Source organism: Rattus rattus, chromosome 5 (genome assembly GCF_011064425.1).
Source record: "Rattus rattus isolate New Zealand chromosome 5, Rrattus_CSIRO_v1, whole genome shotgun sequence".
NCBI lineage: Eukaryota > Metazoa > Chordata > Mammalia > Rodentia > Muridae > Rattus > Rattus rattus.
In genome coordinates, this window is record NC_046158.1 from 59325698 (window position 1) to 59353500 (window position 27803).

General features: G+C 35.7%; 1 protein-coding gene across 1 annotated transcript in view; it reads left to right on the forward strand.

Moving 5' to 3' along the window:
• The window catches only part of Znf804a (zinc finger protein 804A), a 220117-nt gene that overhangs the window by 176305 nt on the left and 16009 nt on the right, over positions 1-27803 (forward strand). The window contains exon 2 of the mRNA XM_032903567.1: positions 20000-20143. Within this exon, the coding sequence (XP_032759458.1) occupies positions 20000-20143 (144 nt within the window). The remainder of the gene's footprint in view (positions 1-19999; positions 20144-27803) is intronic.

Genomic DNA, 27803 nt, shown 5'->3' on the forward strand with positions numbered 1-27803 from the left:
AATATTTCAGAAGATACATAAAGTTAAAAGGTTTGAGGACTATTATTTTACCTTATTTTTTTCACAGCAAGGTAATTTTCCTTTGCAGCCAAGAAATGCAGCTGTGGAGGAAATTTATTATTCTGTGATTCCTTTCACTGTTCTCTTTTATGTCTATATTAGTTACTTTGAGATTTAGCTCAGTAGTAGAGCACGATATAACCTCTCTCTCTCTCTCTCTCTCTCTCTCTCTCTCTCTCTCTCTCTCTCTCACACACACACACACACACACACACACACACACACACACAGAATATTGGGTGTTTTCCTCTTCTATTTTCATGTAACCACATTTTTCTAATATGTGTTTTATTCATTATTCTTTTCTCTTAGTGTCCTTTCCCCCAAAGACTATTGGGGTGATTATATATATATATATATATATATATATATATATATATATATATATAATCCTCAACCAATCACAAATTATTTAGAATATAATTTTGATATTCAAATACTCCTTGCTTAATGGAGCCACTGGCCTGCCAGACAATTGTAAAGAGGCTGCTTTACTTTTTCTTGAGAATAAAAATATCTTCACTGCATGGGTTTAACATATTTCAGGATACATTCATTTTGAAAATTTATATTCATTGCATTAACAATTTAATTTTTTTATGTTGAAAGTGACAAATCCTAACTTTCATCTATCAAACATGATACTTTAAATCTCTCAAATTTTTTAATATTTTGAAAACCATGAGTGCTAGTTTAAAAGATAACATTGCAATTAAATAAAATATAAACTAACATCTAAATTTTTCAAAATTCATTAAAGTTAAAATTAAATCATTTCAAATGTTGATCATTGTGGTTCCTATGTCATAGTCTCTTTTAAAGAAGATAATTAGAATATTTAATTGATCCACTTTGGTAACTACTAATCACTCATCTTCTACAATTGACTTGTCCCTTTGTCAACTAAAACTGGTTTGCTCTGCATAGTTAACCTTATCAGTCAGCTTCATGTCCTCTGCCTCTTAGAAATCAAGTACATTTTCATCATCTGCCTTAATCTAACCTCCTAACATACCATCTAAAACATTGGGTTGTTTGAAATCTATATCATTTCTTTCTCATTTGATTTTGTGTTCAAACCATGGGGAATAAGGGATTTTTTCTTCTTCCTCATAGCTTTCTTCATTGCTCTAAATGAAGTTTATTGTTCCTTTGTAAATCTAACATTCAATATTTCTATAATTTGTCTGACTTTCCACTATTTGTCCTTTAGTGTAGCACCTTGCTTGGTCAACATGCGTCTCACTTCTTTTTGACATTAGAGACCTGATATATGTATCTCACTTCTTTCTGAACTGAGAGTCCTGATGTGTTCATTAATATTCTTGGAGATACAAAAGACTGCTACCTGTCAGCAGTCTTCTTTAAATCTTCCAATTCACTCTTCCTATTGGCATGGTGGCTAATGAAAGTTACTACTTTATTATCTAAAATTTACATGCAAATTTTAATCTTTGTTTCTGTTGCTTGGATATAACCTATCTATACACTTGCTTTTTTTATTTATAATTTGTTTTTGCCTGGGATTCTTGAATCTATAGTTTGGTTTAAGGTTATTAATTCAACAAAATTATCATATATTATTAGTCCACATATTTTTTCTGTTCCATTCTCTCTGTCTTTCCCTTTTATATTGCACACAATTTCTAGTGCAATCTTCTGTGTATTAGTTTCCTTATTTGTTCCTTCTTTCCCTCCTTAGTGTTAGTTTGGTAAGAATCTACTTATATACATCTGTACAGTTAGTTATTACACTGTTAGGAATAATATGGTCTTTATAAAGATTTTTAATTCAGTTCATTTATGTTTGTTGTTTGGTTTTGATTATGGGTTTGTTTGGTTGGTTGGTTGGTTGGTTAGTTGGTTTGTCAGGATGGGGTTTCTCTTTGTAGCCCTGGCTGTCCTGGAACTTGCTCTGTAGACCAGGCTGACCTCAAACTCACAGAGAACTGCCTGCATATGCCTCCTGAGTGCTGGAATCAAAGGTGTGTGCCAACACAGTCCAGCCAATTCATTTTCTTTTTACTTGATTTTCTTATTATCTACTCCAATTATTCTTACAAAGTACCTTGCATTTTCTTTTAAATTAATATGTATATATTTTAAATTTCCTCCATGATATTACTAATATGTTTATAGTACTTATTTCTTATATGATGCAGGACTGTGTGCTTGCACTCATTACTCTTTCTCTCTGTCTCTGTCTCTGTCTCTGTCTCTCTCTCTCTCTCTCTCTCTCTCTCTCTCTGTGTGTATATATATATATATATATATATATCACTCTTTTCTTAAAATCTTGATATGTTATTCATATATACAATGTATATATTGAGCTATTCTTAGTATTTTCTGAAGCCGATTTTTGTTTATAGTGTTTTTGGTTTGGGATCCATTTGACCTTTTTATTCTCTCATTAATTCTTCTTTGGACTCATGTGACATCTGCAGCTAAAACTGAAGAACATAACACGTGGGAGCCCAATTGCCTGAGTGGAAAGTTCAGAATAGAGAGAAGTATTCCATCCTTGTATTAATATTAACTCTTGGTATTTTCCTATATCTATGCCTAATATTTACTAAATAATTGAGTGTTTTTCTTCATGCATGTTATCTTTGTTCCTTTCTTTCCCAGATACAAGCCCAAATTTTAACTATGAAGTTCTCAGTATATTTTAAAGCTCTTAGCCCCGTTGTCATACCTTCCCAACATAGGTTAGAAGGCACGGGTCTGAAAAACTTTCAGTCTCCTGGTTGGCAATAGATAGTTGGATTGAGCCATGAAAAATTCTGTTTAACATGAGAGGAAACTTTTATCACAGGAAAGTAAATTAATTATGAACAAGAATGTAATCTTTCTTGTACCTTTTCAGGATATTAACTTCCTGCTTGTAGATTCTTTATGAGAATAGGATTTATGAAAGAAAAGCTCAGAAAATCAAAAATACCTTAGTAGTAAGAGTTTCTGTCTCAAAGGGAATGCTAGCAGCAAACCATTGAACCGAGAATGGGGTCACCATTGGAGGAATTGGAGAAAGGATTGAAGGAGCTGCAGGGGCTTGAACCCCATAAGAACAATATCCACCAACCAGAGCTCCAGGGACTAAACCACTACCCAAATACTACATATGGACAGACCCATAGTTCCAGGTGCATATGTAGCAGAGGATAGCCTTGGACACCAATGGGAGGAGAAGCCCTTGGTCCTGCCCCAGTGTAGGGGAATGTCAGGGTGGGAAGGCAGGGAGGGAGGTGGTTGGGGAGAAGGAACCCTATTTGAGAAGAAGGGGAGGGGAATAGAATAGAGGGCTTATGGAAGGGAAACCGGGAAAGGGAATAACATTTGAAATGTAAATAAGAAAATAACCAATTTTAAAAAAAAGACTTTCTGTCTCATACAGTGATAGGTTATACTACCAGATTATGTTTGTTGTTTTTTTTTTTCAAATTAATATTGGAAAGCCCCAATTTGACTCTAGAGATTTCTGATCAAGGTAAAACTATTTGCAGCACCTCTCTGTTTCTCTTCTCAAAGTTTTAATTGATATCCAGTCCTGTGATTTGGTAATTCTGTTCTCTAGTAATTCGAAGGGAGAAAAAAAAAAGAATGTTATGAGTTTTGGTTAGATGATGGCTGTCAAGCTCTCCTTAAGTCAGAACAAAATCCAGAGTCCTTGTCAGCATTTTACACTTGACAGGATTGTTCAGGGTTTCTTGAGATCCGGGAAGAGCTATATAAACTCACGTGGCTAAAATAAGCCACTTAAACTGCATTGTCTCAGCTTCTATTCTCAGAGTAACTGAAGCTAAGTTCACAAATGAAACAATTTGCTAAGAAATGGTACTATCTTATCCTAGACTGCTGCTACAGCTGAGAAAGACACAAATAAGCACTAGATCATTACATGCTTTTCTTCTAACTTTCAGAGAAAATGACTACTGCTTGTAAATTTAGGAGAATTCTCAAGTGAAACAATTACCCTCAATTACTATCTCTCATATGCTAGAGTTGGGCTCTTTGGAATCTATTTATATAGAATTTTCTTTTGTGAAAATCTATGTATGATTGTTTTTACATATACATATATATATATATATATATAGAGAGAGAGAGAGAGAGAGAGAGAGATCATATATATGAGCTAGAAATTTAATACAACTCAGAAAGCATTGAGCTTTGGAAAATCTGATGTAATTGCTTCTCTTTACCTTGAAAGCTGAGATATATCTATCCTTACCACAGGGTGGTGGAGACTGGTGAATGATATTAATAACAGGGAGTTCCTAAAATATATTTCCAAACACAGAAAGTAAAGCTAATATCCTTTGGTCTTACCTAAATTGTAATAATGATAGGTTTAAACTAGTGGATCCAAGCTTTAATAGTAAATGATGTTTCAAAAGGGCAAACACCATTATGGGGGAATCATGTAGATGAAGAATATATTCAAGTGAGTTATATGATACTATATGTTTAAAGAGCATGCAAGGAAGGCCATAGTCCTTTGAAGTGAGAAAAATTATGAGGAAGAAAATATGTTATTTATCTAATAGTTGAAATTATCTGAGTAGTAATAAGAATGTAGTTGCTACTAGTTGATATTTCATGATGGGCTAGAGAGTTGGATCAGTGGTTAAGAGCATATGTTCCTCTTGCAGGGGACATGGGTTTGAATCCTAACACCCATGTGGCAGTTCACCAACATCTATCCTTCATTCTCAGGGTATCTGTTGCCACCTTTTTCTTACTTCTACATGTACAAGATACATAAACACTCATACACATACAATATGAAATGAATAAAATATTTTTAAAATTGAAAACCTCTTATGATGAGTTCATGAAGGATTTCCCACAAAGAAGAACCCTTGGAAAATGCTTTACTTGCCTACTATTTTGAATAGTGTCCTGTGGTGGCCCATTTCCCCAGTATAGGGGAATTCCAGCATGTTGAGTTGGGAATGGATGGGTGGGAGCGGGGGCATCATCATAGAATCAGGGGGAGGGGTGATGGGAAGGGGAACTGGGAAAGGGGATAACATTTGAAATGTAAATACATAAAATATCCAATAAAAATAAATAAATAAAATGTTAAAAAAATTGACCATCAGTGTTCATTAATTACTATTAGCCATAATCTCAACAGAGGACTTCTTAAAAACACAATACTCGATATCAACTTTTTCAAAGATCATTCTCTGCTTTTATCTGTAAGGAAGGTAGAGATGGAATCCTATTTTTGTGCCATCTTAATTTTTATTTGTTTAAAACTAATTTTGGTATATCCTGTTCCATGAATCTATGACTTTTGATAAAAATTTGGTATTTAGACTTGGTCTTTACCTGTCCCTCTCTGGTCTTCAAAAGCATCGTGTGATATATGACTTTCTTTTTTTAGATAGTAGAGTCTGGACTTTGACAGTACCCTGGCATTTATGGATGACAATAGTTAGCCCTCTTTCATCTTTAAATGGATATTCCTTTGCCATATAGAGAAACTATTTGAATCAAATAAAGAATAAAACAGAGCTGCTAGGACATGTTTCTGCTACAATATTTCCTACATCAAATGTATGACATTTTTCTCATAAGAATTAAACCTACAACTCTTTGGATTCCAACTATGTGCCATTCAATTTCATTTAATTATGTAAATAATTATCTGACTTAATTTCAGACTCTCTTGGCTAAACCTCTGTCTGCAAAACCATGCTTGTTTGAAGTTGCCAGTTTAATTTCATGATTTTTCCAAGCCCTGATCCACAGGTTTGATAATTTCCTAGAATGGCTTGAAGAAATCAAGAGAAAAGTATATTTATATTTATGGATTTTTGTAAAAATGTAATTCCAGGACAGCCATATAAGACAGATCACAGAACAGATTCAGAGGCGATGCCAAGGAATTCTGCATCCTTGTGGGCCTTTGATACCTACCACTCCCTGATATGTGCGTCATACAGAAGTGCTTTGAACTTGGCAAGCCATAAATAAGAACATCTATCACTGATAAAAGGCTCAAACTTTATCCACTCAAACCTGTCCAGGGATTCAGGAAGAGGGGTACAAGTTACACCTTGGATCACTGCTCATACTTTCCATATTGCAGTCTTTATCTTAAATCTATCTATGCATCATAAGTCATCACTATTTACTTGCCATATTAATGATAGTCTTATTACTCTGAAGATCCTAAGGATTTCTATAGTTACTTTATAGGAAGTAGAGGCAAAGAACACACACACACACACACACACACATGCACACACGCACACACAATTTGTTGTAGTTAAGGTAGTTTTGCAAAGATATATCGCATCAATTTCCTTCCTAAATGAATATTCTAGTTATATTAAAATAAAAGATAGAAGAGATATAAAGATAAAGAATAAAAAATCATTTTTTTCTAGAAGCATGGTAAAGAGGATCTCATAAAGTCAATGGGAATTTTGCAGAAATGTGCACAGGTAAATAAATGTTTCAGGTGAACATCTGGCTTAAGAACATTTGAAGGAGAATAAATGACAAACACAATGATGTTTGTAAAAATCAAGACGGAAAATAATAAAAACAACAAACAGGTAGAGAAACTACAAAAACATAAGAACAAAAAATACACATAAAACTCCACACCCACAAAACCACAAACAAATCTCATAACATATAGGAAACAATAAAAATAACAATAGCAGCAGCAGCAATAACAAAATCACAACCGAAAGTACACAGAAATGGTAATGAGTTTATTGATCAGCTGCTTCTGAGCATCTCTCAATAAAATAACAACAGATTTTCCACTGGAGAAGACTTATTTTTCCTTTGCCAGTGAGTATCTATGGAGATAGCCTTGTGACAAAGAGTAAGGATTCGTGTCCTCTTCCCTTTCTCCATAATGGGATTTTTATATGGCTTGAACATGCACAGGTCTTGTGGATGCTGTCAAAGGCTCTGTGAGCTCTTACGTGCTCCTGCCTTGATGTGTCTGGAAAACGCTGTTTTCTTGAAGTCGTCCATAACTTCATGCTCTTATAATCTTTCTATCTCCTCATTTGCATAAATCTCTGATCCCTGATAGGAGGATGTGATACATAGATTGTATTTAAGGTTGAGTGTCCCAAATACTCTCATTCTCCAGTTGTGGGTCTCTACGTTACTTATCATGTACTGCAGAAATAAGGTCCACTGATAGGTAATCAGTGATATTCAGATATACTACTATATTAGTAATATAATTGTAATGCTCCTTCTAGGGCCCATGACCTGTCTAGACTCAGGTTCCTAACTGCGCTAACAGAGCAAGGTAGAGATCACATTTCATAGATCAGTACTTAATTTAAATAAAATAAAAGTGGAAACTCCTATAATATTTTAACCACTATCTGATTGACAGGGATGACACAAATTTACATTTGTAAATATCTATAAAGCATAGAAATATCAGCTACTAAAACAAAATGATCCTTGGGAGGTAGTTTTGGGTTTAGTTTGCTAATATTCTGTGGAGACATTTTACTCTCGTGTTCATGAGGGATATTGGATTGCTATTTTACTTTCTTCCAGTGTGTTTGTCTAGCACTGAAATCAAAATAATAATAATCCTGGCTTCGAAAATCAAATATTCCTTCTCCTCCAGGCATTTTTAAGAAATTGTCAGATTGTTTATAGAATTTAGCAAAAATTATCAGTGCCTGCTCTTACCTTTAGCACAAGACTCTTAATCGGTGACTGTCAATTTAATCATTATTTGAACATTCTGTCTTTATTACTTCCTTAGCCATTTTAGATAGTTTATATTTGTTTGGAGTTTTTCAGTCCTCCTCTCTACTGGGATTCTTGGATTATTACCATTTATTTAATTTTTCACGTTACATTTTTATTTAATTATTTTTCAATTTTTGGATATTTCTTTATCTACATTTCAAATATTATCCCCCTTATTGGTTTCTCCTCCAGAAACCCTCTATCACATTCCCCAACCATAGCTCTAGGACAGTGCTCCTCACCCACCTACTTAATCCCTCCCACCTCTCCACCCTGGCACTTCCCTATACTGCGGCATCAAGCCTTCACAGGAACAAGGGCCTCTCCATCCATCGATACTCAATAAGGTCATTCTCTGCTACATATATGGCATATACTTTATGTACTATATGTACTATATGTACTATATGTACTATATGTACTTTAAGTACTATATGTACTTTACTACATATACACTTTGGTTGGTGATTAATCCCTGGGAGCTCTGGGGATTATGGCTGGTTGATATTATTGTTCTTCTTATGGGGTTGCAAACCCCCTCAGCTTCCTCAGACCTTTGCTAACTCCTCCACTGGGGATCCTGTTCTCAGTTCAATGGTTAACTGCGAGCATCTGCCTCTAAATTTGTTAGGCTCTGGAAAAGCCTCTCAGGAGACAGCTATATCACGCTCCTGTCAGCATGCACCTCTTGGCATCATCAGTAGTGATTGGGTTTTGGTGACTGCATGTGGGTTGGATGCCCATGTGTGTAAGTCTATGGGTGGCCTTTTCTTCGGACTCTACTCCACTCTTTTCTCCATATTTCTTCTGTGAGTATTTTGTTCCCCCTTCTAAGAAAGACTGAAGCATCCACATTTTGGTCTTTCTTCTTCTTGACTTCGTGTGGTCTGTAAATTGTATATTGGGTATTCTTAAGATAACTTTGGGTTAATATCTACTTATCAGTGAGTGCATATCATGGGTGTTCTTTTGTGATTGGGTTACCTCACTCAGGATGATTATTTTCTAGTTCCATTCATTTGACTATGAATTTTATGAAGTCATTGTTTTTAATAGCTGAGTAGTACCCCATTGTGTAAATGTATATTTTCTGTATCCATTCCTTTCTTAAAAAATATCTGGGTTCTTTCAAACTACTGGTTATTATAAATAAGGCTGCTATGAACATAGTGGAGCATGTGTCCTTGTTTATGTTGGAGCATCTTTTGGGTATATGCCCAGGAGTGATGTAGCTGAGTTCTCAGGTAGTATTATTTCCAGTTTTCTGAGGAACTGCCAGATTGATTTCCAGAGTGGTTGTACCAGCTTGCATTCCCACCAATAATGGAGGAGTGTTCCTATTTCTCCACATCCTCGCCACATGAGTACTTATTTTAGCCATTCTGACTGGTGAGAGGTGAAATCTCAGGGTTGTTTTGATTTGCACTTCCCTGATGTCTAAGGATGTTGAACATTTGTTTAGCTGCTTCTCAGCCACTTTATATTCCCCAGTTGAGAATTCTTTGTTTAGCTCTGTACCCCATTTTTAATAGGATTATTTGTTTCTCTAGAGTCTAACTTTTAGAGTTCTTTGTTAATATTGGATACTAGCCCTCTATCAGACATAGGATTGCTAAGGATCTTTTCCCAATCTGTGGGTTGCCATTTTGTCCTGATGACAATGTCCTTTGCATTGCAGAAAATTTACAATTTTATGAGGTCTCATTTCTCTATTGTTGCTCTTAGACCTGCTCTTAGACAGGTGTTCTGTTCAGGAAAATTTCCCCTGTGCCTACATGTTCAAGGCTCTTCTCCACCTTTTCTTCTATTAATTTCAGTGTATCTGGTTTCATGTGGAAGTCTTTGATCCACTTGTACTTGAGGTTTGTACAAAGAGATAAGAATGGGGTCAATTTGGTGGGAGAGAGAGCTGGACTCTCAGAAGTGCAGACAATCCTGAGAACTCAGGGGAGACAACTACTTCTGCCCACATTATCTCTTTGACCTCCTTTTGTTGTCTAATTGTTCTGGCAAGGACTTCCAGTAATGTACTGAACAGTTAGCAAGAGAGTAGACAGCCTTGTCTAGTCCCTGATTTTAGTAGAATTCCTTCAAGTTCGTTTCAATTTAATTTGATGTTGGTTACAGATTTGCTGTATATTGCTTTTACTATGTTTAGGTATGTGCCTTGAATTCCTAATATTTCCAAGACTTGTATTAAGAAGGGGTCTTGAATTTTGGCAAATGCTTACTCAGCATCTAATAAGATGTTTATGTGATTTTTTTCCTTGAGTTTGTTTATATAATGTTTTATGTTGATAGATATTCTTATATTGAACTGTCCCTGCATCCCTGGGATGAAGCCTACTTGATCATGATGGATGATTGTTTTGATGTGTTCTTGGATTTGGTTTGCAAGAATTATATTGAGTATTTTTGCATTAATATTGGTAAGGGAAATTGATCTGCAGTTCTCTTTCTTTCTTTGACAAGTAGTTGTCTCTTTTCTCGGGTCATTTCTGTGTCTCATAGCAATGACACCGTCTCTTCTATTTCTCAGTCTATTTATTTCAAGTTACAATTTCCTTTTTCTTTGTTTAAATAGAGGCATGACAATTTAAACAATGTATTTCCAAAACTCACAAAATTTTTGTTTAATATATCTTATAAATTCTTTTCTTTGTCACTATTTCTGTTTTATGTTTGTTTCTTTTATCTGTTGTTTATAGTGCTTTGTAGTGTTTATTTTATGATGTATTTTGCCTGTTTTCCTCATCTTCTCTAAAGATAGTATTGTATTTTAGTGATTCTTAATAAAATGTATAAATATGTATGTACCTGAATGCATGAGCTAAAAACAGCATGCAGGAGGTGAGAGGACAAGTTGCAGGAGCTCAGTCTCTGTGTCTTACCTTTCCTAGGGATTGAATTCAAATCAGCAAGCATTAATCCATTGAGCCATCTCACCAAACCCATTCTCAGTTTTGATATACACATTTATTTCTGAGTTTTCCTCTTAGACATGCTTTTGTTACATCCTATATCTTCTTGGTTTTTTCCTACTTCCATTGATTCAAGATCATTTCATTTCCCGTATTTTCACATATTCTGTATTTAAATTCACAGTTCATTCTGTCTATCAATGAACTCTGATGCATTTTTTATTGTGCTCAAATTGTTTTATTGTATATTTTGTTATTTATTTATATTTCAAATGTTATTCCCCTTCCCGGTTTCCTGTCCATAATCCCCTATCCCATCCTCCCTCCCCCTTCTTCTATGAGGATGTTCCCCAAGCCATCCACCCACCCTTTCCCACCTCCCAGGTTGACATTCCCCTACCCAATGAGACCTTGGCAGGACCAAGGGCTTCTCCTCCCATTGGTACCCAACAAGGCCATGCTCTGCTACATATGCAACTGGAGCCATCGGTCTGTCCATGTGTACTCTTTGGATGGTTGTTTAGACCCTGGGAGGTAGGGGTGTTTGATATTGTTCTTACTGTGTTACAAACCCCTTCATCTCCTTCAATCCTTTCTAAAAGTCTTCCAATGGGGAGTCCATTCTCAGTTCAATTTTTGGCTGCAAGGGTCCACCTCTGTACTTGTCATGCTCTGGAAGAGCCTCTCAGGAGACAGCTATATCAGAGTCCTGTTAGTATGTACTTCTTGGCTTCAGCAATATTGTCTGGGTTTGATGGCTATATGTATATGGGCTGGATCCCCATGTGGGGCAGGCTCTGATGGCCTTTACTTCAGTCTCTACTCCAAAGTTTGTCTCTGTATTTCCTCCTATAAATATATTTGTTCCCATTTCTAAGAGAGACTGAAGCATCTATACCTTGGTTGTCTTTCTTCTTGAGCTTCATGTGGTCTGTGGATTGTATTTTGGGTAATCCAAGCTTTTGGGCTAATATCCACTTATCAGTGAGTGCATACCATGTGTTTTTTTATGATTGGGTTACCTCACTCAGGATGATATTTCCTAGTTCATTCCATTTGCCTATGAATTTCATGAAGTCATTTCTTTTATTTGCCAACTAGTACTCCATTGTGTAAAAGTACCACATTTTCTGTATCCATTACTCCACCGAATGACATCTGGGTTCTTTCTAGCTTCTAACTATTATAAATAAGGCTGGCATGAACATAGTGGAGTATGTGTCTTTGTTATATGTTGGAGCATCTTTTGGTTATTTGCCCAGAAGGGTTATAGCTGGGTCCTCAGGTAATACTATGTCCAATTTTCTGAGGAAGTTTGAGACTGATTTCCAGAGTGATTGTACCAGCTTGCAATCCTACCAACAATGAAGGAGTGTTCCTCTTTCTCCACATCCTCGCCAACATCTGTTGTCACTTTTGTTTTTGATCTTAACCATTTTGACTGGTATGAGGTGGAATCTCAGGGTTGTTTTGATTTGCATTTCCCTGATGACTAAGGATGTTGACCACTTCTTTAGGCGCTTCTAGGCCATTCAATATTACTCAGTTGAGAAATCTTTGTTTAGCTCTGTACCCATTTTTTAGTAGAGTAATTTGATTCTTTTGAGTCAACTTCTTGAGTTTTTTTGTATATTTTAGATATTAGCCCTCTATCAGTTATAGGATTGATAAAGATCTTTTCCCAATCTGTTGATTGCAATTTTATCCTAATGACAGTATCCTTTGCCTTACAGAAGCTTTGCAATTTTAAGAAGTCTCATTTATAGATTCTTGATCTTAGAGCATAACCCACTGGTGTTCTGTTCAGGAATGTTCCCCTGTGCCCAAGTATTGGAGGCTCTTCCTCACTTTTTCTTCTATTAATTTGAGTGTATCTCATTTTGTTTCGAGGTTCTTAATCCACTTGGACTTGAATTTTGTACAGGATGACAAGAATGGATAGATTTGCATTCTTCTCCATGCTGACTGCCAGTTTAACCAGAAGTTGCTTTTTGTTTCTATTTTATAGTCAGCATCTTTGAAATTTCTAAGCTAGTCATTATCTTCCCAATATTATTGAATTCTCTCTCTCTCTCTCTCTCTCTCTCTCTCTCTCTCTCTCTCTCTCTCTCTCTGTGTGTGTGTGTGTGTGTGTGTGTGTGTGTATTTTCTAAAACTTACAACGTGTCAAATAGTTATGGATCATAGTAGTGTTTCTCATATTTCCTTGCTTTTTGGTCAATTTCTCAAAGATGTCTTTGTCTTTTGGGGGATGTGGTGCCTCCTCAGATTTTTAGATTTCTTTTTGCCTTGCACTATTGACAACAGGTTTAAATAAATGGAGAGTTAGCTCTATTGTTCTGATTGACCTGTCTGGGGACAGCCCATCTATTTTTAGATTCTTGGTCATGTTATTTCACATTGTCAGCCTTTCTTCTGTAATTCCCTATCTGTCAAGATCCCAAATGTGAAACAGACACAAAAGGATAAATACTGAATCTCTGGCAATCTGCCTAAAACTCTGGTTTGAAGAAACATAGTTAGCTTAGTGGTTAGGAATCTGATGCCTCAAGGGCAGACACATCATGGTTGGGAAGCTGATATCTCAAAGGCAGACACACCTCTAGGACAGGGACAATAACTGAGGCCACTATAGTGAGGCATGAGCCCACAGAGGCTGGCTGGACTTTAAAAATCATAGATACAAGTTTCAGGTTTAGGATTCTGGACATGATCTAAATCCTGGATTTCTTCACAATATCTAGCTTAGCATATGTGTATACCTGTGTATAAGTGGACCCCGAGTCATCTGGAACATACCTAGAGCCTTGCTATATTTGGAAGCATGGGATCTGCTTAAAACATAGGTACATATCTAGTGATATAGACAAGTCTTTATGGGTTTGCTAAGTTCAAGCTCTTTAGGAAACAATGAAGCAATCTGTTTGCATGGTATTGTTTTGAAGCCTGAATTCATGAAGGTTCTTTGCAAATGCAGTTTGGTAGGATAGAGCTATATTCTCTTGTAAGGAATGGAACTACAGAAATAACACTCGATAGATAGACAGAGGCTATGTAAAATCTTTCACAAGGCATTTCCATAACCTTTATAAAATGTTTGAAGAAAGGAGGAGACCTGAAACACAGGGCCACATTGGCCTCACATGGCATCAAGTAGAACTGAATCTCATATCTCTATACCCTGAACCTAAGTTTCAGTACTTGGGTGCCAGTATGGTGAAAGTAATTGCAAAATCCATCTTGGCCCTGCAGTGGTCCTGTTCTGTGATTTCATGCAGGCTTCTTTGGTAGGTACTAATTTTAACTCAAAGTGTATAGATTCTGTAACCTACCTGACATTAACCATTTCTTGGATTCCTTTTTTTTTCTTTTTTCCCCCATTTTTATTTAATTGGGTATTTCTTATATACATTTCAAATGTTATTCCCTTTCCTAGTTTCCTGTCCATCAGCTCCCTAACCCTTCCCCCTTCTCTTCTATATGGGTGTTTTCCTTCCCATCCACCCCCCATTACAATCTCCCCACAACAATCCCCTACACTGGGGGTCCAACCTTGGCAGGACCAAGGGCTTCCCCCTTCCACTGGTGCCCCAACAAGGCTATTCACTGCTACATATACAGTTGGAGCCCAGGATTATTCATGTATAGTCTTTGGTTAGTGGTTTAGTCCCTCGAAGCTCTAGTTGGTTGACATTGTTGTTCTTATGGGATTGCAAGCCCCTTCAGCTCTTTCAGTCCTTTCTCTGATTCCTCCATCAGCGGTTCTGTTCTTAGTTCAGTGGTTTGCTGAATTTCTTGGATTCTTAAATCTAGAAGGTTAGCTCTACACTGGGACACATTTGGAGAAAGAATTTTTGAGGCATGTCAAGAGTCTGAGTCTGCAATAATAAAACTAGAAACATGGCAGGCTGTAATAGGTAGTATTTAAATTTGGTACTACAATCTTTGGTAGTTCTGGATTTTAATTACATTTTCATGGCTTGTGTTTATATGAGTCATATCAATTTTTGTAATATGTCACAGAAAGTTAGCTTTATATAGGTATTTTCAAGTACAGATATATGCTCACATTGATGTTTCTATGGGTCACGCTGAAACAGCACACTTACCTTTTCCAAACACTTTCAATTCAAAAAGTTGTAATGTTGTTTCTTTACCACTGGATGAGTTTGTGCTGGACTTTGAACAAATAAAATATTTCCTATTAAAATGTGTGGGGTACATCACTGGGGTACGAAACAAAGCTAACAAACAAACAACAAAAGTCTTTGTTCTCAGGCTGCTCAATTTCATGCAGAAATGTTCATTGAGGATTCCCAATTACAATTCCCTTAAAATATAAATATTAATTAGCATTACATGTTTTAATAAGCTACAAAAGCATTATGTTAGAAATGAAATGTTCTGTCTTTAAGGTTGGACTTCATGTATTCCCATTATATACATAGTGAAGTTATTATCCTTGTGGCCATTGAATGACCACTAACTTCTCAATTGTAATTTGCTAAAATGTACTATATAGTTCAGCTATTACTGCTGCAAAACTGAAAAAAAAATCTCTTCTTGATGTTCTGAGGATCTAACTCATGATTATGTGCATAATGGGTAGGGCTATTCCATTTAAATAAATCCTCAGCACTGAAAATTTTCTTTCCTTTTTGATTGTGTTTCATGACCTTCATATTGCCCTACTAAAATTAAAGATTCAGCCTTCAATGTTTTAATTGATTATAAATTTTAATGTGTTTAAATCTATGAATTCTGTGGCTTTATTCTTCAATTTCTTCCATCACATCTGGTAGACATTTTAAAATTTGTGTTCAAGTTAAATATAAAAGGACTATGCCAAATCAAGTGTTCTCCCGGTTTTAGCATATATGAGTAGTTATGTCCTTTTCCAGTTATTCAGTTATATTCCATACCTTCTGCTGTGGGGAGCTGTGGTGAATACATTAAGGTTATTCATAATATGAGTCAATGCTTCTCTCTATATCATCCAAAAGAAAAATCAGAGGAGTCATTGAGAAAGCCTGCAACTTATGACTGATATTATTTATACACATACACATTTTTAAAATGCATGGCCAATAATAATGAATCTGTTGCACATATCTATGCCAAGTACATAGTAAGAAAATCATTCTATTTTGTTCATAATTTTGTTAACCTTAAAAACTGCATGATATTGATACAGAGACAGGCAGGTAGATAAATGGAATAGAATTAAAGACTCAGAAATGAACCCACACATCTATGGTCACTTGATCTTTGACAAAGGATCTAAAACAATCAAATGGAAAAAAGAGAGCATTTTCAACAAATGGTTGTTGTTCAGCATGTAGAAGAATGCAAATTGAACAATTCTTATCACCCTGTAAAAAGCTCAAGTCCAAGTGAATCCATTACCTCCACATAAAACCAGATACACTGAAACTAATAGAAAATAAAGTGGGGAAGAGCCTCAAACACATAGGCACAGGGGAAATTTTCCAGAACAGAACACCAATGGCTTATGCTCTAAGATCAACAATAGACAAATGGGACTTCATACAATTGCAAAGCTTCTGTAAGGCAAATGACAAAACAGCAAACAACAGATTGGGGAAAAATGTTTACCAACCATACATCATCTAATATATACAAAGAACTTAAGAAGTTAGACCTCAGAGGACTAAATAATCCTATAAAAAATGGGATGCAGAGCTAAACAAAAAATTTCCAACTGAGGAATATTAAGTGGCTGCAAAGCACCTAAAGAAATGCTCAACATCCTTAATCATTAGGGAGATGCAAATCAGAACAACCAGGAGATTCTAATTCACACCCGTCAGAATGTCTAAGATAAAAACAAAACAAAACAAAACAGAACAAAAAAAACCCCAAAACTCATATGATAGAAGATACTGACAAGGATAATGAGAAAGAGTAACATTCTTCTATTGTTGGTGGGATTGCAAGCTATGTACAACCACTCTGGAAATCAGTCTGGTGATTTCTCAGAAAATTAGACATAGTACTACTTGAGAACCCAGCTGTACCACTCCTGGGCATATACCCAAAAGACGCTCCAACATATAAGTAGGACACATGCTCCACTATGTACATAGGAGCCTTATTTATAACAGCCAGAAGATGGAAAGAAACCAGATGTCCTTCAACAGAGGAATGGATGCAGAAAATGTGGTACATTTACACAATGGAGTTCTACTCAGCTATTAAAAGCAATGACTTCATGAAATTCATAGGCAAATGGATGGAACTAGAAAATATAATCCTGAGTGAGGGAACCCAATCATAAAAGAACACATATGGTATGCACTTACTGATAAGTGGATATTAGCCCAAAAGTTCAGAATACCCAAGATACAGTTCACAGACCATCTGAGCTCAAGAAGGAGAAAGACCAAAGTGTGGATTCATAAGTCCTTCATAGAAGGGGGGAACAAAATATGACAGGAGTGAATACAGGGACAATGAATGGAGCAAAGACTGAAGGAGAGGCCACCCAGAGACTGACCCTCCTGGAGATCTATCTCACATCTAGTCACCAAATCCAGAATAAACGTCGTTGGGAGTAGAACTACATGACTTCGGGAAGAGGATTTGTCAAGAACTCTCTGCTGAAGAACGTTTGAGAATTAACTCAACAACTCAGAAAGATGAACCACTGTACTGTATCCTATGCGTTGACTTTAATGCTACCTCAGACACACATATTTAAATCACGAAATCATACTATTTATTTTTGTATCATTTAAATTACATACTTTGGAAAACATTGTTTTGATTATTCCCTATAAGTTCCACAAGAACTCTAGATTAGTAAGATTAATTTTCAGTCTTTAAAAACCTTTATACTACAGAAGTAACAAATAACATCACAGAGAACAGCTGACACACCTGCTGAAACACTGTCCCCAATCACCTAAGTTCATAAAGCCATGCATAAGAATTTTCTATGCTGTTAGCATACTTTATCTTTCCCTGTGACGTTAAAAATAAATTTATCTAACAATAAATAATATTTCATAAATTAATTGACCAAATGAGTGATCTATTCATTCATAGATCTTGACAAATGATTAGTTATTAAAAACCATGCCCTGAAAATCAGGAAAACTTTATTATATGTTCCATGAATAAATATTTTCATCACAATAAACAATAATATAAGGAAAATATTATCATTAAGTTATTACTAGAGTACATTTTAAATATAGCATATATAAAATGAGCACACACACACACACACACACACACACACACATATATATATATATATATATATATATATATATATATCCATGTTGTATGTGTGACATTGTGTATGTGTGGAGGCCAAAAATGGACAACAGATTTCTTGATAGATCTTTGACTTCATATACACCTTTACATTTTTGGACTTTTATTTTTATATGTCTGTGTGTCTTTCCTGCATGTATGTCCATACTTGGTGTCCATAGAGGCAAAGAGACATCAGATCAGCTGGAATGTAATTATAGAAAATATTGAGACACCATGTGGGTGCTAGAGATTGAACTCAGGTCCTCTGCAATAGTGGGCCGTGATTTTACTGCTGAGTAATTGCTACAGCTATAACACTTGTTTTGGCCAATGTCTCTCATAGACCTTATGCTAATACAATAGGTTGGTTTGGCTGAACAAACTTCAGGACTCTCTGTGTATCTACCACACCAATACTTGGCTTATAGTCATGCCTACAATCATTCTTTTCCCTCCATGTCTCAGTATCCAAGAATATGCTGTAGTAGCTTATGAGAAATGAATATGTGGCTATTTTCAAATTTGAATGAATATATAAGTAAGTTTGTAAGATAGAAAGGTAATGCAGTCTGCTATGAGGACTGAAGTTTTGTCCTCTGTGTGTGTGTATGTGTGTGTGTGTGTGTGTGAGAGAGAGAGAGAGGAGAGACAGAGAGAGAGAGAGAGAGAGAGAGAGAGAGAGAGATTTGGGGACATAGAGAAATTGGAGTGGGAGAAGAAGTATAAATGACATAAATGCAAAACCCTTGTATGAAATTCTAAAAACGTTTAGTTAAACAAAATATGCCAGCTATTTTACCACGTGTCTGACAACAAGTTCATGGTTCTTAATCAGCCATTCACACACCTGACTCTGTTCTCCGCCCTCTGGAAGGTAGAGTTGTAAATCAATCTTTGTTCACAAAAAGCATCATGGATATAAGGTGCTGCCCAGTTTCTTTTCTGTTTTTCTTTTATTTTTTTTTTAAATTTTAGATGAAGTTCTTAAACAATTTACAGAAAATTACCTTAAGTTCAAAAATTCATGTTTCTTTTTTAAATTTCAAATAAATTGATCATGGGATCAATTACATTCATAAAATGAATGAAGTTTAGATTAATAATATATTTATATAAATATATATGAAAAGAAAATATCCCATTTGCATATAAATTTGGCAGTGCATATCTCTTCTTATAGGTCACATTTCAGATGTTTTCTAACGAGGATTTTGTAGTAGCTAAGAATTAGAAATTTACAGGAGAATCAAACTGCTATTGAAAGCTGAATTTTAATGTTGCCAAAGATTGAATCTATATTCAGTTAATGCCTTTTTCTTTATGATTTACTTTCTTTGCTTGTACTTCTGCTGTTTTTTTATTTATATTGGCTTCATCTGTAAATGTTTTTTTAACTTATTTTTTTTAAATGCCAATTCCGTCTTATTTCAGTATAGCAAGCATACTTCTGGCAAAAACCTGAATGACTAAGATCTTTGTTCTTTTCATGTTAAGATCATACTACCTCAAATCTACCCTTGCCTGTGCAATAACACACCTCTCACCTCTCTGTTCTTTTGTGTTCCAAATTTTTTTATGTAATTTCCATCAAGCAAGCTCTGAAATCTGATGTCATTCACTTTGTCGTCGTCATCGTCGTCGTCATTGTCGTCGTCGTCGTTGTTGTCATCATCATCATCAATCCTTTTTACAGTCCCGTCATTATCCCAGTCAAGTTCTGCCCTCTGACAGTTCCTCATGTCATTTCTCTTTCCTTATCTCCAAGAGGATGTCCCCATGCCCCCAACACCCGTTCTCCCCCAGGTGGGACCTCAAGTCTTTCAAGGGTTAGGTGCATTTTCTCTCACTGTTTTGCTGATGTTTTATTTCTTATTTGTCCTGTTTCTACTTGTAATTCCTGTATTAAGGTTGACAGCTGCTGAGGAAAGGAGATTCAAAGGAAAGCTAATTGGATACTTCCTTAAAATTTTATGTTTCAGGACTATGCCGAGAAGGAGAACACTATTGCCAAAGCTCTGGAGGATCTGAAGGCTAATTTTTACTGTGAACTTTGTGACAAGCAGTATTATAAGCATCAGGAATTTGACAATCACATTAACTCATATGACCATGCTCATAAGCAGGTAAGAAAAAATAATTCAAAAATAAATGTTTTAAAGCAATTGTCATCAGCTGAATTATTAAGATCATATTAAAAGTTTTATTCTGTTTTCTTTGAATTTACAATTTTAAAGGTGTAATTCTGTGCTGATATGAAGTTTAAAATACAAAATTCAACATTGGAAAGAAATGTCTAATATTGAAAATCAAGTCACAAATAAAAGACTTCTTTTTTCACATTTGTTTTAAAAGCAATAATCTGATGCAATGATCTATGAAATGTATATATATATATATATATACATATGTAACATCTCAAACATTTTTGTTCAAAACTATAGTCATTTAATATAAGCTTTTACATATATGGTCTTGCATTGCATAAAATGTTACATGTACTAGAAATGAATATTTAGTAATTTTTTTAAAGAACGTAAATTTCTCCAGCAGGTACTTATACAAGCAAAGACATCTATGAGGTCAAGCAAGTGACATATTATTAAGTGATTGTCATTGTGTATTCCCTGTACAGGAAAAATCTAGACCAAAATCTTCTAGAGAACATTACTGTGTTCTTAACAAAAGCATTATAGATTTAAACTATCTGGAAAAATCATGGGGAAAAATGTCTTAGGATACTTGATTAAATATGTGAATGATATGTAGATGATTTAGTTTATTTACTTATATTTTATACTAATATAAATTATAAAAATAATTCTTAATGTTTGCTAAGTTCCATGAAGACAAATTTAAATTAGTGCTGAAGAAGTGAACATTGATTTTATTTCCTAATGTGTCTCATATTTACCATGATAACATTATTTGTTCTTCCTCTAAAAATGCAATGTCAGGTTTAGCATCAGCTTATACATATTTTCTTTGTCAAATATCACACACAAAAGTCATTCAAATTTAACCTTGGTAAAGACAAAAGGTATATGTTTGAGACCAGAACTCCCACCAACTGTCCATTAATATGGGTTAAAATAAGATCAATTATCCAACAGGAAAGGAAAGACTAGGGACAAATTATCTCATTAAGTGATTATAAAACAGTTATTTGCATTGTATTTTACTGTCAATGTTCCAGACTTTCATATTGACTAAATTATGCTCGGAAACGCTACAGTAGGATGAAAGTAGCCCTTCAATTAAACACATGACTAATTAATTCATGTTTAGCCTAAGGATCTGTCCTTGATTTATTTCTTCCCCTGTTGTGTGGTAGATCTCGGATTCCACCAGCAAACACAACAGTTTTGATAGAACAATCTCTCTTCTTATATCAGAATGAATCTACTTACATATCAACTGGTTAATTTGAATATTATGACTCACAAGCCAATAGTATGATTTCATGTTCTTATATTTTGGAATGTGTCCAGTAATGTTTTATTTTATTTACATATTTTTTGATGTGACAACACTTTGATTAGTCATTTATACTTAACATTTCAACATGTTATAATTTTCATTTTACAAAGGACAAGTTATTCCATATTCATGGATATATATATATTATTTTGAGACTACTCATTGTCTTTCTCTATTTTTGCAATATATGACAAAATCAATAATAATTTTGTCCAAAAGTGCAAACTCACTTATGTAAGCCTAAGAACTTTCCTGTTTCCTAGTCTCCTTGAATTTAGCCTACTAGTTATTCTTTTAAAAATTATAGATCTCACTTAATAAAAAAAAAAAAAAACAGAGAAAGAAACAAAACCCAAGTTGGGACACAAGATTCTCAGTCTATGACAACTAAAAAGTACTTGTAGCATTCAGATGTCTACCTTATCCTACAATTTCTGTTAATTGTCTTATAGAATGAAACATACAATATCAATATAGAAAAATACAATATGAAATGCAAAGGCAAGTTATATATATATATATATATCAGTCTTTAGTGACTATGAAGAACTCTTTCTTCTTTTTGTCTATATATCTTTTATTTAAAATAGTTTCTTTCCACAGAACTCACTCTCTCTCTCTCTCTCTCTCTCTCTCTCTCTCTCTCTCTCTCTCTCTCTCTCTCTCTCCCTCCCTCTCTCCACATAACCTAAGAGATATCAGAATAGATTTGGCTTGTCATTTAAAGACTCGGAGGTTCCCACTTGACCATAATAAATACTATTAAACCTTACACACAGATGGATCATCAAATGCCATAAATGCTGTCAAACAGCAGGGTCATAGTTTATTAATTCAAAGGTGAGCATTGATAGTTCTCTTTATGAGCAAAATCTTAGATAATGATAAGGTGTCTGGAAACATATAAATTTATGCTATCACTGTATTAGTTTGTTATGAGACAATGGCTTACCTATAACCCTGTCTTCATAGAGAGTGATTCTCATTTCTGAACAAAGATATAAGGCCAATAGATGTTTTAGGTGGTATAAGGAAAGGCACAGACTACAAGTGGAAGTCTTATACATTTTTTTCTTTAAGAACTTAAAGTTGGAATACTAAAGACAAAACTTAAAATATCCACTATCTGACAATATCTGAGCCTAATATTGAAAAATATAGATTTTCCCCCACGGTTAAGTCTGTTCAAGAACTAAGAAAGCTGGCTCGTGGAATTCAAAGTTAAATGCACAAGAGCAATGAATACAATGGGATATCAGACAGTTACAGTGTAGAGAACGTGGAAATAGTTATTTGAGGAGGTTCTGTGATGTGAGCTCTGTTCCTTTGGCATTCTTAAGTCTTTCTTCAGTTCATATAACACAGATAGTCTTAAAATCGTCCCAAAGCTCTTGTAATCTTTATTCATTCTTTGTTATTCTTTTCTCGTGTGCTTTCAAATAGCCTGGTTCTAAGCATGTTCTGATCAGTATAACATGCTATTATGCCTTCAATTACAGTTTGTTAATTTATTTCATTTTCGGCTCTAGAATTTATATTTTTTAAAATTACATTTATCACCTGAAATTTCTCTGTTAAAATTCTGAATATTTCAATCTATTTTCCCATTTCATTGAATTTATTTAAAATCATTATTTTAATTATGTTTCAAAATTATTTCATACACCTTGCTGTCCCATTGGCTGCTGCTACTGTGTCTTTCCTTCTTGATGCAGTCATTATTCCCTGAATATGCTTCCTTCTGTGTATTTTTTGAAATCTTATCAGCATTGAACTATTTGGTATCTATTCCTCTCTTTACAATTTGATTTTCTTTGTGCCTGCCCTTCCAAAAATTCCAAGCACCCTGCTTATTGTCTTTTAGCCTGAATCATATCCCTATTTGGGTACAGAATCATTTCTTAAGTCCAAATTTTCCACAACTGTGCTATTGATCTGTTGTTGGTAGTTCATTCTGTCAGGCAATGCAAAGTCAAATATGATTCCAATACACAATTGAATTACTATCTATGAGATTGGGAAGTACTTAGTAAGGGGAATCTATCCCCATAGCCTGCTTCCTGTGGTATTGTTATGTTGCATAATTATTCTTTACTTAATTATTGAAATATGGTCTGAAATACAGGATTTCATGATAACACTGGGAAGATAAATTATGTAAAGGTGTGCCCCAGACTCTTATATCATAACTGTAGCCACTTGGACCAAAAGGGATATCACTTCACTGGGCAAGAGTTTCTAGAGCCCACTGCAACACTGGATCAGACAAAGTTCCAGAGTATATTAGGAGGCATAATGGTGGGAAGAGTCAAGGCACAAGACTACTGCATGAATGCTAATGGAATGGGGAGGTTTTCCCCACCCTGTCCAAAAACAAATCATACTGGAAGCTCCATCCTTAACTGTGGTCCTTAGGGAGATTGTACTCACAGTCACTGAGATGTGTTAGTGTCAGGTTTCAGCCAATAGCATTGAGTGCCAAGATAATGCCCTGTACTTACCACCCTGATTTCCACCCTCACCAAGATTGAAAATCAATCTTGCTCCACATTCTACTGTCTAAATGGGAGATAGAGTTTGTGAAGAATTTTCTTTGATCAGTAAGACAGGTAGTAGATTATTCTATCCTTGAGACTCACAGACACAACTATCCAAACAGTGTCAGAGATGCACAGGTATCTTAAAGATGGGGGGGCAGAGTTTAAGTCCATCTCACCAGTTCATCCTTTGCCTGTTGGAAGAACTAGTCATTAGAATTCAATTGTAACCAATTGTCAATGGGTAGCTGTGATATCTGAGACAAAAGGAGAGTTGGTATACATGGCACGTATGTCAACAAAGCAGATCAGGGCCTGATTCATAGAGAGTTCACACAGAAGTCTAAAACAAAGAGACCTGCACTGTGTTGTAGTGATTGGTATGCTATGCTCCAGACCTATGCAAATCTGGCCGTGATCCAGCTTCAATCAGTTTGCAGCATACAGATGTCTGTCTGGTACCTAACAGTCTGTGGTCTGCATTCTGGTTTCCTGCTTGTTTCTGGGTCTTACTTTTGTGGGCTTCTCACAGCTATCCCGTGCAAAGCCCAACGCTGTCCCTGGAAACCCTGTCTTAGTGGATGGAGTCTCATTCTCTTCTCGACTGCCTGTGGTTATGGGAACATTTGTAGGGAGATTCCTTACTAATGGTTGCAAATCTTATCTGGCTGATAGCAGCACAAAGACTCATGGGATTCTATCGACAAAGAGAAAATTTGCCATTGGGGGGAAAAAAAAGACAGATGGATTATAAACCATTTTTTTTTGAGCTGCATTACTGTAATAGTCATTATTTTGTTAGTTTTTGTTTGTTTATATTGTGAACGGGAGACAGAGTTTCTCTACATAGCCCTGGCTTTTCACTATGTATACCAGACTGGTCTTGAACTCAGATAGGTCCATCAGCCTTGCCTCCATAGTTACTGGAATTAAAGGCTTGTGCCACTGTAACAGAATAGTAGCTACTATTTTTAGAACATAAGAATCAAGTTTGATATAAGAAATATTACAGTACTTTTAAGGACTGGTATATATTCCAATACCCTTGTCACTCTCATTGTGTACCAATGACTATGCTATAATTATTATATGCCCATATGAGGAATAATGGTATATGTATTGATTAAAAAGAAACACTTTAAGATATTGTTAAAGAAGACAAAAATCTAAAGGCAATAATCTGGTAAACTTAATGGTTTTTGAGAGTTATATATTGATCTAAATATATACCAAGATGTATCAAATTTTGAAAAATTCATATAATCTTAGTATATTTATATGTATTGATGAGGAAAGTACATATGAATAATAACATGAATGTGCAATAAATACATTGAGGTGCTTAGCCATGTGTGTACCTCACACTTATTCTGTTACCAATCGCTGATGTGGAGGGGTCTTCTCATGTTAGTCCTTTTAGGATTCTATTATTCAATACTAGTATTATTAATAATTTATTTATTCTTTAATAATTTTTTACAGTCCAGACTTTATCCCCTTCTTGTTCCACCCTCTGACTGTTCCACATCCCATGCCTCCTACCCTGTCTCCAAGAGAATGTCCCCCACTCCACCCCTCCAGACCTCGTTACTCCCTGGGGTCTCAACTCTCTTGAGGGTTAGGTGAAACTTCTCTGAATGAGTCAAGTCCAGGCAGTCTTCTGCTGTGTATGTGTTTGAGGTCTCATATTAGCTGGTGTATGCTGCCTGGTTGGTGGCTCAGTATCTGATAGATCTTGGGGGTCCAGGTTAGTTGAGACTGCTGGTCCTCCTAAAGGGTCACCTTCCCCCTCAACTTCCTCCAGCTTTTCCCTTATTCAACCCCAGGGGTCAGCAGCTTCTGTTCTTTGGTTGGAGGTAAATTTCTGCATCTGACTCTTTCAGCTGTTTACCGGATCTTTCAGAGGAAAGTCATGATAGGCCCTGTTTATGAGCACTCAATAGCCTCAGGAGTGGTGACAGGTCTTGGGGACACCCTTTAAGCTGGGTCACACTTTGGGCCTGTCCCTGGACCTTGTTTTCCTCAGGCTCTTCTCCACTTCCATCCCTGCAGTTCTTTCAGACAGGAACAATTATGGGGCAGAGCTTTGACTGCTGTATGGCAACCCCATCCCTCACTTGATGGCCTGCCTTTCTACTGGAGGTGGACTCTACAAGTTCCCTCTCCCCACTGTAGGGCATTTCATCTATCCCTCTCCCCCTTGGAGTCCTAAGAGTCTTTCACCTCCCACATCTTCAGTACATTCTAGAGGGTCGCCTCATCTCCTATCTCCTGAAGTTGCCTGTTGCCATTCATTCTGGCCCTCAGGGCTTCAGTTCTGTGTCCCCCACCTAATATTTGATCATGTTTTCCTCTTCGCCTCCCAGTCCCCCTTTCCTCCCTTCTTCCCTTGCCACCTCCTGTGATTGTTTTTTTCTGCCTCCCAAGTGTCCTCACTTGGGCCCTTTGAGTTGTTAACCTTCTTGAGTTCTGTGCGTTGTATCCTGGTTATTCTGTAATGTTTTTCACTAATATCCACGTTTTAGTATGTACATACCATGCATGTCCTTTTGGATCTGAGTTACCTCACTCAAGATGGTATTTTTAGTTCTGTTCATTTGCCTGTGGAACTCATGATGTCCTCGTTCTTAATAGCTGACTAGTATTTCATTGTGTAAATGTATCCATTCTATTATATGATATGGTCTAGAAACATATTCTTCTATATGCTATGGCCTGGAAGACTCAATTTCCTTGAACTGTTTAGATATAAATTTCAGGAATCCAATGTTATCCATAATCAACTATTATCACTATGAACTGTACTTGACCATTTATTTCACATTTTTAAGTGATTTCTCCTTATAAAATGTGAACACAATATTTTTCAGTAATGTACTATCCTTGTACATTTTATTCTCTGAGATGAAAAATAAAAGATCAAACACTCAGCATCAGGCTAACAGAAAAGATTTTCCTCTAAGCAATTTGACCTATTCATCTGCTGTCCAAGACCAGTCACACTGAGTCTGCCCACTCCTCTGGCTGCCTATTGGCAATTCAGAGTTATTTTCCCTGTAAGAAATTTGTCACATTGATGCAATGGAGAGATAGAACAGGGAATGATTGCTTTAGTGCCAGAGCCCCTCAAACATCTTGATTTTTTTCTAGCTTTAGTGGTGGCTGAAATAGCTCCCAAAAGGCAGTGAAGTGACCTTCACCTCAGCAAGTCAAGACACAGTCTTGCAGCTTGCTGCTTTGTTCTTCCCGAGAGGAAGTCAAGGTCAGGCCAGGTTATTGAGATGTATTATTCCTGCAGAGAATTCTACAGCCATGAGAGCGGAAGAGCTTTATTTACAAATTTTATTATTTCTAAGTGATTTAAACTGCTCTTCAATGACACTTGAGAAAGAAATTATTTCTCAATACCTGTGTGCCATCATATTAAATGAATGGGGACTTGAAAATAGCATGTATATATGGTAAAATTATTTCCAATACCTTCTGTGTGTGTACAATGTGATTCATTGTAATACTCTTTTATTTGTTTAAATATAATATCACCATTTTTCATTTTGTTTCACTTTTGATGTTATAATTAAGTACAACATTTCTCCATCTTCTTCCTTCCAAAGCCTCTCAAATATTTCTTTATCTATATACATATGTACACGTAATGAAACCTATTTAATTCACATAATGACACTTGTATGTATGTTTTCAGAAATTACTTTGGCACTGGACAACCAATTGGTGTGCTCCTCTCTAGGGAAATATGCAGATGATTCTT